The sequence below is a fragment of the Myotis davidii genome, unplaced genomic scaffold (assembly GCF_000327345.1).
Source record: "Myotis davidii unplaced genomic scaffold, ASM32734v1 scaffold59, whole genome shotgun sequence".
Classification (NCBI taxonomy): domain Eukaryota; kingdom Metazoa; phylum Chordata; class Mammalia; order Chiroptera; family Vespertilionidae; genus Myotis; species Myotis davidii.
This window is the reverse complement of record NW_006293001.1, coordinates 1,516,361-1,529,072: the sequence shown is the minus strand read 5'-3', so window position 1 is coordinate 1,529,072 and position 12,712 is coordinate 1,516,361. Positions and strand designations below refer to the sequence as shown.

The 12,712-nt window shown below is 38.8% G+C and overlaps 1 protein-coding gene across 1 annotated transcript in view; it reads left to right on the top strand.

Moving 5' to 3' along the window:
- RBMS1 (RNA binding motif, single stranded interacting protein 1) overlaps positions 1–12,712 on the top strand; it is a 227,848-nt gene that overhangs the window by 174,449 nt on the left and 40,687 nt on the right. Inside the window, exons 3-5 of the mRNA XM_006766478.2 lie at positions 9,266–9,328; positions 10,671–10,690; positions 11,731–11,737. Of these exons, the coding sequence (XP_006766541.1) occupies positions 9,266–9,328; positions 10,671–10,690; positions 11,731–11,737 (90 nt within the window). The remainder of the gene's footprint in view (positions 1–9,265; positions 9,329–10,670; positions 10,691–11,730; positions 11,738–12,712) is intronic.

Here is a 12,712-nt window from a genome sequence, read left to right as displayed (position 1 = left end):
TTCTTTAATACAGTTGTTAATCATTTGATATATTGTTAAGTTTATTTATTTTTGTTTCCAAATTTGAAGTTAAAAAGAAATATATTAAAAAAAAAAAAAAGAAAAGAAAATCAATGGGGAGAAAATATTCTTGGGTGCAGATTAACAAAAGAAAAAAAAGGTAGGTCTACCTTTTCTTAACATTTTGTAATAGGACCGCATCCATATTAAGGTAAAGAGGTACCTAGTTTAGTGCTGTCATGTGGTTAGAATCAGAAGGACCATTACTTGAAGGGGCATGGCAGAGAGGATAACATCTATTAATTATTGAATATCTATTATGTGTCGAGCACTGTGTCAGACACGTGACAATAATCTTTTGAGGTAGAGGTTGTTATGCCACTTTACTGTCTGGGTTACTGAAGCCAGACAGCTACGCCGGCATCACAGAGCTTGTCATTGGCCAGATGAGAACTTGATGATAGGCCTTTGGTTGCAAGTCTATCTTCTTTCCAATATAACATTGTCTCCCTTATGAACATGAGTGAAGTGCTATATAAACATGAAGGTGAGGTTATCAAAGCAAAGAAAATATATTATAGGTTTTGGTGGGAGGGGAAGGGAATGTAAGAAATGTTCAATCATTGTCACTTCATAAATTCAATTTAGAAACAAAAGACCACTTTCTATCATCAAATTGCCTTCATTATAAAAGTTAGACATTAGCCAGTGTTTGAGACTTTTAGGGATTCATGTCCGTGATAGATAATCTACATTTTACTTGCAAACTTCTGGATTCCGTTTTCAGTGTGTGTCATTTTCCTATGGCATATGAGTACTTAGGATCCGTAATCTGGGTCTGGCCCTCTGGCTGCATCTGTAAGTGCTGCCGAACAGTGACTTGTGGCAAAAATAGTGTCATAAGATGATGTAAATGACCCCTTGTGCTAGGTGCTCTTAAAAGACCATAAAATAGTGTGAAGCTACTTTACTTTGATTGCAGACCATAATAGACCTGATGCTAAGCGATAATAGCAAGTCTGTGTAATAAATCCAGTGCTTTACAGGGTGCTTTTTATTTAGAAGCGAGGTATATGGTTTTCATATAATATGACAAAAATGCTTCTTAGCCATTTTATTGGGGCAGTTTTCATGTACATTCCATATGAGTTATTCAGTTCAAGGCATATATTCAATAAACAGCATCAATTGTTAGTTTTGTGTAGCATTTATAATGGATTAGCTGTGCTAATGGTTTCTAAATTTAGTCAGAAGAGGTTATTAACCCCAAAATCGGGGTGCAAACTACCAATGTTATTTGTATTCTGAAAGGTTATGTTTATCTTAAAATTTTAATGTTATGAAAAATCAGATGTAAACATATATATTTTTTTTTCTAGAAAGATAGGCTATTTTGTCCCAAAGCTTCTGTAATCTATTCTTCACCAGCTCACATGCGATAGGGCCACCAGTCTAACTGAGGGTTAGACTACTTAGTGATGGTCTGAGCTTCTGCTAAGTCATCTCTTATCTGCAAGCTCTTAGGTCTGTAATTGCAGCTGAAACTCACTGTCCTTTCTAGGGCATCTCAGAAAAGTGAACTGTGGTGGTGGTACCTGTTCTCCATCTTTTCTACATTCACAGAGACAAGCCACCGGCTTTTCATAGCACAGATACCATGGGTGGTTTTTCTCAGAAGTCAAGTTATGCCCTATGGCTACTTCAAAGAAGCCCTGTGTCTTAAAAAAAAAATTTTCTGTCCTTAGAATTTTTCCATTTGTCTTCTAGCTCTTCTTCATTATAATTTATTGAACTTGAGTGTCATTGCTTGAGTCAAAGATCAAAGAAATAACAATAACATAAAATGTGACATCTCTCTCTGCTAATTCTAGCCATAAGATTTTCATTAATCTTACTAAAATCTTGCTTTCGTCATATCATTCGGCAGTTGCAAAACCTCTGACACATTCTGTTCCCTAACTCCTTTTCTTGGAGCCCAAGTCCTCTAAGGACCTTTTCAGTCTCAGCTTGCACTGCCTCCCACACACAGGTGGCATTGGATTCTTCTGTTTACTAATATTGTCCTCCATAGCTCACCTGAATTTCTGCTTTCCCCAAAGTCTTTCTTGCTGAATTTGACCTTTATCCTATATTTCTGCCCTCTTTCTTTGGCATTCACCATACAAGATCACAGTAGTCTTAGTTATTTTTTTAATATTGAAAATGCCTTACATTCTCCCAAAGATTGCCCCCCTTGATGGCAGGAATGGTATCTTATATATATCATAGGCCTGGGTGGTGAAGGGCATACTGGAAACGTGCTATAAATATGTGTGGGTTGAATTCTTGGTCTGGTCTCTTTCTTGACTATACTTGTGTTTCCTGTGTTTCATTGGCCTTCAGCACCCGGTTTGCTTTTGACTTTTAGGGCTGTGGCAGCTTTTCCTGCCAGGCATTTTCCACCTTCAAATCCTGGCTCCTGTTCCAGCTGCATAAGATGTCACTTCCTCTTCCATCCCAGGGACCAGGAGTCACTGATTCAGACACACCCAGCTGTTCAACACAAGTGGGATGGGCAGTTATCAAATAGGAGAGTTAAGCCAAAACTACTGGAATGAAAAGTGGGATATCTTTAATATTTAGTCTTCTAGAAACATTGAAAAATCTCCAGGGTCAGAAAGAAAGCTTTAGAAAATCTTTTTGGTATTGATTGCCTAATTTTAAAATCTACATGTCTTGTATCTCATCTTCAAATGCTTACCACCTCCTATTCCAAGTAAATGAAGTAAATGTATCCAGCAGAATTATTCAAGGTAGTGAGGTTTCAGAATACAAGAATAAATGACTTTTCTACTTTTCCATTTTTATTTCTCCAACAAACCTTTCTATCAGGAAAACAAATATAAATAATTTATATTTCCTTTCCTTCCCCAATTCAACCACTGTTAGAAGAGCTAAAGCAAATTTTAGGAGATCCCCTTTTCCTGGGAGGCCATTGAAAAAATAAAGCAGCAGAGAAAGCAAGTTAGAAAATTACATATACAGTATCATTTTTGTGTGGGTGTATATGTATGTGTGTGCGGTTTGGAAATGTGCAGCAAATTCAAGATGGGAATTACTTTGAACCTTTGGACGCATCTGTGTTTGGTGACAAAAGTTTCTACAAATGTCAGTCAACATTTTGGCCAAAGCAGACTTCCTGCCTCCCATCTCTGCTGCTTTAGTGGGTCCATATTCACTCAGTTTCACATCTACGTAGTGGGAGTCATACTGTACCTACTCAAAAGACTGTTGTGAAGTTTTAAATAGATGACCTAAGTCACTTAGAGCAGTGCTTGGCATCAAATAAAAGCTGTATAAGTGTAAGCTGTTGCTCTTACTATTCCCCTGAATTAACTCACTAGGTCAGTGGTCGGCAAACTGCGGCACGCGAGCCACATGCGGCTCTTTGGCCCCTTGAGTGTGGCTCTTCCACAAAATACCACGTGCAGGCGTGCATGTACTATGCAATTGAAACTTCGTGGCCCATGCGCAGAAGTCGGTATTTTGTGGAAGAGCCACACTCAAGGGGCCAAAGAGCCGCATGTGGCTCCCGAGCCGCAGTTTGCCGACCACTGCACTAGGTCATGCAGGGACTTTCCAATGTTGATGCTCATCTGAGAGCCACACACTCAGAAGTTTTGTGTGTGTGTTTCTCATTTCTGTCCCCTATCTCTCTTTCTTGTGTTGTCCATTTGCACGGGCACAGCATCTGTCACAGGATGGGCGAGTTCCTCTGTGACCTTCAGAGACAGTTCAGCTATTAAAACAGACAAAACCATAAGCAGTATCCTATCCTCTTTCAGTCTTAAAATCTTTTATTGTTTTACCTTCTAAGTATCTACTTCTTACTGTTGTTTCCTACACACATATGCTTCTTCAGGTTTAATAATGTTCTAACACAAACACTGCAGATGAGTCCATGGTGCCTTAAATGAATTTACCACTGGAATGACCAATGTTAACATAACTTATCAACCATTATCGCCATCTGTCGGCGGTAGGTGGAGTGGACACCACTCTGAAGAGCCTTGGCTTGTAACTGGGAATGTTCAAAAGCTGCAGGTTCCCTGGTAGAGGAATGAATGTGTACTAGTATATGTGAACGCATGCCTGTGCACACACATGTGTGATCACATTGGATAAAGTCTATAACGATTTTCATCAAAATGTTTTAATATTTATATCCAGGACTTCAATTGATTTTAGTGTTTCAACCTACTTTTCTGTGTCTTCTAATTACAATAAGTATGCATTTCTTTTGTAATTAAAGTGCATTAACAAGAAGGTAGAATTTAGGAGGAACTAAATGATGGGGTAGCGGAGAAAATAAGCTTTATTTACTAAATGCAAACTAAAGTATACTTAGATTTTATATTACAGCAGATGAAAGAAGAGCTATAAATGGAAATGGTAGGGGGAGGATGGCTTAAGTTTTGGTGCAAACAAAAGAAATTTTGGTAGATTCATAGCAAAAGGTTTTATCAGCCAACTTCACTTGGGCCAGTAGGTTTAAATGTGAGTTTTTACTTGTTATCCTCTCCCTTTGAAATTCTAATTATTGTAGTAGTCTCTTAGTTACTCTTTATTCTTTTACTGTCAGAGCTTTCTCTGGAGTGGATTATCTATTCTTAGCAAAGAATATTATATTCAGGTAGTCAGGCCTGTGGTCTGAGCCCTGTTACTTTGAAGCTGGATAAAGGCCAAAGAATCTTTATATTCACATTTTCCCATAAAACTCTACAGCTTGCTTTCTTGGGTACACATCTCCTTGGTGTTCTGAGAGTGTGAATTCTTACATCAGGAGGCCTGTTTCTCCAAATATATTGTATGTCCTTGTTACCTGATGTGTGTTGCTTGTTTTTTTTTTTTTTTTTTTTTTTTTTTTTTTTACAAATTAGCTGAAAAGAGGAACGGGGGCGGAGGGGGGTGAAAATCCGGTTGCTTTATTAGTTTTTACCCAGGTATCTGTTACTCTCACAGGCTATGATGATCAGCAGTAGAATTAGACTAAATGCTAGCCATCTGTCATGCTCCCCCTCCCCTTCCCATCCCTTGTCCCACCTTATTAAGTCTTACGGCACTAAAATTGGTAAGGGGAAATGGTGGCCTCCCTGAACCCTGCCACCTCTTGTCCGTTCCTTGAGGTGCCATTTGATAGACAGCTCTTCTCTTGTATTCTAGCTCCTTTCTCGTATCATCAGAACTGCTTGTTCTGTCCCCCAACATGGTGACAGCATCTCCCGCTGAGGCAGAGTCTGAGTGATGGAAAGTTTTAAATCTTCCAGGTATTTTAATGAGAACCTGTTGTGCTGTGAGTGGTAGAACTGAGTGGATGGCCCCAAAAAGCAGAGATTTTAGGAGACAGAAACCCTGCACACCCTTTGGTAACTGCGGAGAAGCATCTTCCTGATCCATCAGATTGCAGGGAGGCCAGAGTGAAAACTGTCTTCTGAGTTTCTGGGTAGTCATGGTCTTTCAGTCTTAAACCACAGATGGTGATGAAAACCACAGTAGGAAGTAAAACTGATACATTTCTGAACTCCTCCTATGCTCTCCCCCACCTCCCCCCGAGACACACACACACACACACACACACACACACACACATTTATCCCTCTTTCAACCATCTACTACATGTCTATTTCTCATGTTTAAAACAAAAACAACTTGGAAAATAAATCTATTCCAATATCGCAGTGGAAGAAATCTTCCATTTTGTTCCTCTCCTTTCATACTCTGTATAAAGAAAACATTTTTTCAAAATTATGTTATTGATAAGTTACAGTGAGAACTTAAACACAATTCGTTTTTGAGTTTTGTGGTTATAGGCAAGGTCTTAGATTCAAAACATTTATGAGCATTTATCTTCCTATTTGCAAAAATGGGAGTAACAGCACCTACCTCATAAGATTGCTGTGAAATTTGTTAAGTAAGATCATACATACACTGTGCCTACAACTTAGAACTGAGTAAATATAACCCTCTTTCTGGTTTCCTATAAACGGCCAACGAAGTGGTTGAGGGGATATGGGATGGATTCATAGAAAGACAGTGTTTGAACTAGTCCTTCACATTTAAGCATGGGTGGAATGAGGGAAATGTTTAAGGTAAATGAATACAGCAGACAGGGTTGGAAGGACTAGAGGCTGGAGGCAAGATAAACGATCATGTGCTCTTTGCAGACATCTAGGCACAGTGAAGGGAAGGAGCTAATATTAGACATATGTCGGAGACAAAACCCAGAGGGTTGTTGACTGCCTGGATTCAGGAATGTCTAATAGATGACGTCTCGCTATCAAATGAGAAAAGGGGAGATAAGAAAAGATGTTTGGGGTTCTTTGAGATGGGATTTAGAAAATAGTGGGCAGGAGGTGATATTTAACTGGATATTTAATTATCTTAATAAGATATTCAGATATTTAAGTTAAAAGAGGAAGAGACAAAAACTGAAACTTCGATGGGACTTTCTTTTTGCAAATATGGAACGCTTCACTTGCGCAGGGGCCATGCCAACCTTACCTGTATCCTTCCAGTTTTAGTATACGTGCTGCTGAAGGGAGCACGCACTTTGATGGTATTTGAAAAATATCGGAGGAGGGGTGGTGGTTAGTAAGGAAAAATTGACATTTTCATTACAACCTTGTCGTTGTATGAATTTCCTAGGATTAGGAAGGGACTGAAATAGGAAACATGATGAAAGTATTTGGTTAAGGAGGGAGAGGAGGAAGCTGAATGATCCAGGAACCACTGAAAGAAGGCCCAGAGGTGAGTGAGGTCCCAGGAGAAGGCAGAGGCAGAGAAAGGTACTGGTCCCATAGATGTGGAAGTGAAGAGTAATGTCAAATGTAGCACAGAGATCAGAGAACCAAAACCAGAAGGGAGTGGCATGGATTGAGCATCAGTGCTCCCAAGGGTCCTTTTTCTTCTTCCCACATTCCCTTCCTCCATGTCTTCATCTTTTCCATTGTTAGTGGGTAGAGCAGAACCAGAAGATAGAAGGCCAGCCTCTGACCTTCTCTAAATTTCTTTTCTTTTCTGTTTGGTTCACAAAAGACCATGTATTCTGCAACCTCAAGTAAAGTCTCTTAATCTCTGTGATTCTCAAACCCCTTATCCTAAATTGGAGTTATACCAACCTTCTTCCTTACTTCTGGAAAGGTAAAAGTCAAGGACACAATCTGAGAACATGTTAGCTAAAATTTGTACAAGTGACAGAATGCAGGTAAATATTAAGCATGTCAGTAACCTAGGGAGATAAATGATTGCTAAAAGGTGGTCTTTAAATCATGTGGGGGTTTTTCTGGTTTGCAGATTTTTTTAAATTATTTTTTTGTAAGCTCAGGGACCTGTGTTAAGGTTGTTATTAATACTCAGAATCTCTACGGGGAATTAAAGGTGTTTGTGCAGCATTATGCCCCTTAGATGTAATTGTCATTTGAACTTTAAATTACCTTTACTTTCATGCCTGCTTAGTAATCATTTGATTACATGATTACACAGAGTGAAATTTAACTGAGGGAGAGAGGTGGCTCAAGCCACTTGTTTTGTTTAGATAAATGAATTTCAGCTTCTTCGTTGCATGAAATAGGAACCTACAACACTCAAAATGCTTTAAAATGCTTTACACAGATACTTTTTATTTTCTAAAACTTTTACGAGTCTTTTTAATCCTCAAAATCAATCATGAGAAAGCAATATTAGAGAAAATGTGAAACTCTTAAAGTTTATATAAAGAGAAGTAAAATTTTGGAATTTACCCTGTATAAATGAGGAAGTGAGTCTCAGATACATGAAGTAAATTATGTACATTACCCAAACTCACAATAACTTTTAAGAACTATTTTTAAAGCTTTCTTTTCTCAGTTTCTAGAAGACAAACATAGGTAGCAATGCTTTACATTGTGGTCTGGTCACTGTGAAAGGGTGTAGAATTAGTACATACATTTCAACAATACTACCATTTCATTTTCAGTAGCAGTGGACTAAATTTTAATGTTCTGAGTTTTTTCCTTCTTTCCCCCAACTTCCATTTTACATTAATGAATTTGAACACATTCTCATAAAAAATCTTATACAACTAATGCTTAATTTCTCATCCATTGTTTTCTATTCTTGTCCATTTCTTGCATGCATACAATGCATGTTAGTGATATATTATTATTACTGAGTTAAAAGAAATGTGAATAAGCTATTTATGAATAGTTATCAAAATCTTAGGTATAAAAAGAGCTGTGTTAAATTCATCAAATGTGTTAAACACATGCAAACGCACCTTTCTGTGATGATCTAGAGCTGTGTAGTGCTGTTTGCAAAACCTAAATGAATGGGTACAGTGCAGGCATTTTCCCCTCATGATCAGTTTTAAGGTTGTGTGGATCATAATATTTTCCTTTAATAATTCAGTAGACTTGCACTGGGCTTTTTATTTGACCACAGACATACTAGTGTTACTAGAACAATTTGTATGTTTGTTCATTTGTTTATTTTAGAGAGGAGAGGAGAAAGAAAGAGAAAACATCCATGTGAGCCCTCGCCAGTTTTGCTCAGTAGTTAGAGTGTCAGCCCGCAGACTGAAAGGTCCTGGTTTCGTTTCTAGTCAAGGGTATCTACCTGGGTTGCAGGCTCAATCCCTGGCCCCAGTTTGGTTGGGTGCATGTGGGAGGCAACCAATGGAGATATCTCTCTCTCTCTCTCTCTCTCTCTCTCTCTCTCTCCCCACCTCCTTTTCATTTTCTCTAAAAATTGAATGGAAAACATATCCTCAGGTGAGGATTAACAGAAAATTAAAAGCATCAATGTGATGCAAGAGAAACATAGATTGGTTACCCCCTATAGGCACCATGACCAGAGCTTAAACCTCCAACCTGGGTATGTACCCTGACCAGGAATCAAACCCACAACTTTTTGGTGTATGGGACGACACTCAACCAACTGAGCCACCTAGCCAGGACAGAAATTATTTTTTATAGAGCTTATATCCCACTTTTTAAAAAAAATCTCGGGATTGTTAGGTAAGTACCTCACTCCTCAAAGCGAAACATCAAACTATAATCCAAAGATTCCAGTGGGAGGACTAGCCAATCCCTTTTTAACTTCAGTTTTGAGTTTAGGATTCTCATTTCCTGTCCCCTAGTAAAGAACGTTTTGTACTTTGAAATTTGCTGATGTTTAAAAAGTATGTGTGTTCTCTGGACATTAATAAGGGTTCCTTGATTCTAACTTTTCCCCCCTTTTTGTCTTTTAGATATGGGAAAATAGTCTCCACGAAGGCAATTTTGGATAAGACGACGAACAAATGCAAAGGTGTGTCTCCTTGGCTGATGGCTTGCTCAACCGTAGCTTTAGAAAAATGATGGATTTGTAAATCTGATCTTTGGTTTCAAAACTACCTCCATTTTATTAAAAACCAAATCTTACATGTCACCCAGTTTCCGTCTTGCACAATGTCAGCATATTGCTTACGTTGGTCCCTGGTCGAGTTTTGGCTGGAAACTCAGCAGCAGCTAGCAGTTTGCCAGAATCCCAAATTTGACGCCAGTGGAGTTAACTTGCAAAATACTGGTTGGCATTTAGCCCCTGCTCTTAAAAGGAGAGTGGAGTTAGAAAATAGCTTTCTTTTGCTGAGCCTGAGGAGATTAGAGCCGCTCACTGAAGCCCACTGGACTGGACTAAAGAACTGAAAAGATTACATATTGTGCAAATTGGCTCCATTAATTAGAATAGAGTAGTTTTAAGCAGTACTTAATTACATGTTTCAATACTCCCAATTGTTCTCTGCTGAATGCCTGTTGACAATATTGGCAGCAGGGAGGAGAAAACCATTTTCACTGACCAAATGGTAATAAGGAGGGGTGGTCATACGCCCCTTTGAAATATGCTGCTGCATTAATTTGATGCACTGACCTTCAGTTTTCTGTGTAATTAGGATGAGCTCATCCAGCCTCATGAGCTGGAAGAGGCGTCTACAGTAGGCAGCCCTGATGTTTCGTGGTTCTGACTTTTAATGATCCAGCATCTTAACAATAGGCATGTGATTTCTAGGAAAGGGGAAGAATGGAGTCAGCTGACTTTGAGTCTAACTACTGACCCCATGAATGAAATCAGGTTGACAGGAATAGGCAGAGAAGGCAAATCTTCGAGTTAATTAGACCCCAGTTTTTCAAGTAGTGGTGACTGCTGTGGCTTAGCACAATGTGAAAAAAGGCAAAGAATGTAAATGAACCCTATGGCAGGGCCTGGCCTTAGAAGCCAGCCGTTTCCTTTAATCTAGGCTTGAAGTGGTTCATTGTATTTCCGTCTCTTCTTCGAAGCTCTTAAATTTAAAGGAGCTATTGTTGCAAGTATCTAAGCCCATGTTTAATCAACATGGCCCATTAAGGCAGTTTTGCCCTGAGACAGTGAATAGAGCTGCTTTAAGTAGAGTGGTACTCAATAAGTTTTTTAATTTAGAGAGCTAAATTCTAAATTGAAATGTTTACATTGAATTGCCAAAATTAGTCTTATTTAACATATTTGTCAGTGATTTGGGAGAGCAGGGACATGGAAAAAAATCTTTGCATTTTATAAAGAAAAATGGACTGTTGTATGTAAAACAGGAAGCTGATCTCAAAAATGACTTTCAAACCAAGAGAAAAATCATAGTAGACAAGTGGCTTTAGAGATTTTTATAGTCTACCCTACCTTTTCACCCACGGAAGGAAGGGAGGGAAGGAGGGAGGAAGGGAGGAAGGGAGGGAGGGAGGCTTACAGTGTGTTAAAAGCAGAGCTGCCCTGGATAAGTGAGGGACAGGACCCAGAGGCCTCCCTGGTTGAGTTCTCCAGCACAGCCCTACACTGCAGACTATTATATACACTCTTCTCCAATGAGAACCTCTTCCATAGAACCCAAAGTTCCCCCAAATGCTCAACACAGCCTGGAAAAGGTATGACTAAAAAAATACTAATGCTAAATCTAACATATTGTCATAATACAAATCCATAACAGCTGGAAAGACAAGTGGAGAGATTTGTGGTGCTTTGAAATAAGGGTAGAAATAAATTCAGAGCTGATTTTTATACAGCGTGTATTGAAACCTTTGAGATACTGCCTTGGGGGGTGGGGGCTATGGAGAGGGGGGTGATAGAAACCGTTCAGGACTCTGTCTCACACAGGCTTCACGAATAGATGTCAACAGGTACCTGTTGGGTTGGTGGGTCAGCGAGAGAGTAAGCTAGAGGAGAGAGAGTAAGCCAGAATTCATGTCCTAGGCGGGATGGATCAGGACAGCATGAGATCTTGTCATGCTACTCAGGACAGTTTAAAACTTATGAATTGCTTATTTCTGGAATTTTACATTTAATGTTTATGGACCATGGTTGACCATGTTTAACGAAACACGCAGATAAAGCGAAAGCGCAGATAAAGGGGGCCTGCTATACATATGGCACATTCAGGAGCCTCCTAAAAAAACTTCCAAAGGATTGATTGATCAGGACACTGATTGATTATTAATGCTTACAGAGTTGCATATGAGATCGGAATACACACACACACACACACACACACACACACACTCACACTCACACGTAGAAACGGTTCATACCAAAGGAAAAATAGAGCTAAGAGCAGGAAACATACAGTTACTACAGAAATGGCTCTGTGTTTCCTAGATGCCAAAGCAAAAATAGAAAACATAGCTATTTCCATGGCGCAGTCAATGAGACCCATAGAACCTGCGTAAATCAGAGTGGTATGCCTGTAGTTGACTTGACAGTGACATAAGAGAAATGGAAAGCATTAGGTTGCATGCTTACCTTTTCTATGTGTTTTCAGCTCATATTTATGAAATAATTGGAATGTGGCTGGAAAGACCAAAAAAAGGATGTAAACAGTTAAATAAAATGCAACCATTATAGGTTTTCCTAATAAGGAAATAACAGATGAAGGAATACTAATAGTAGCTGAGAGGATAATAATTTTAACTACAATAACAACAAAATTGAGATCTTTCGTTTATCATCATTTAATGACAACAGCAAAATTGGGGAAAGGAGGACTTAAATATCCATCAGCAGGAGTTACATCATTTCAGTGAAGTGGAGTGTTCATTTATGACCTGCTTACATTTGTGTCTGGTAATAAAATATGTACACAAGTTAGAGAGAGAGGGTGTGTGTCTCCTGAGAGGGTTGCACTAACAGCAGATTTCTAGAAAACACCCAAAATACCTTTAACCTGATTACTAATTGGGCAGTTGAGGAACATTCTCTGCTTTTACTGGGATCAGCCTCCTTTTATTTCCAACCTGGCTGTTTCTCCACTTCTTCGTCAAATTAAGCCTTATTTCAGTTCCATTCAGTTCCAATAGAAAGAAGTTGCTGCTTATTTTAGCTTTAACACTCATCTCTCCTAAAACATTTATTTCTATAACAGATAGTCTATTTTATTTCATTACAATTTACTTGGTTACCAGGCAATATTTTTGGTACTAATATTGCACACTGACCTTCGAACTATTTCCAAGCTTTCTGTTTGGTCTTGTTATAAATTTTATATATATATATATATAATGTTATAATATCTATCTATACTAATAAAAGGGTAATATGCTAATTAGACCAGATATCTTCCGGACAAAGCCTCTGGACAAAGCTGGGGCTGTGAGGGAAGCCTGGGTCCCAGGTGCCAGAGGGAAGCTGGTGCCAGCAGGTG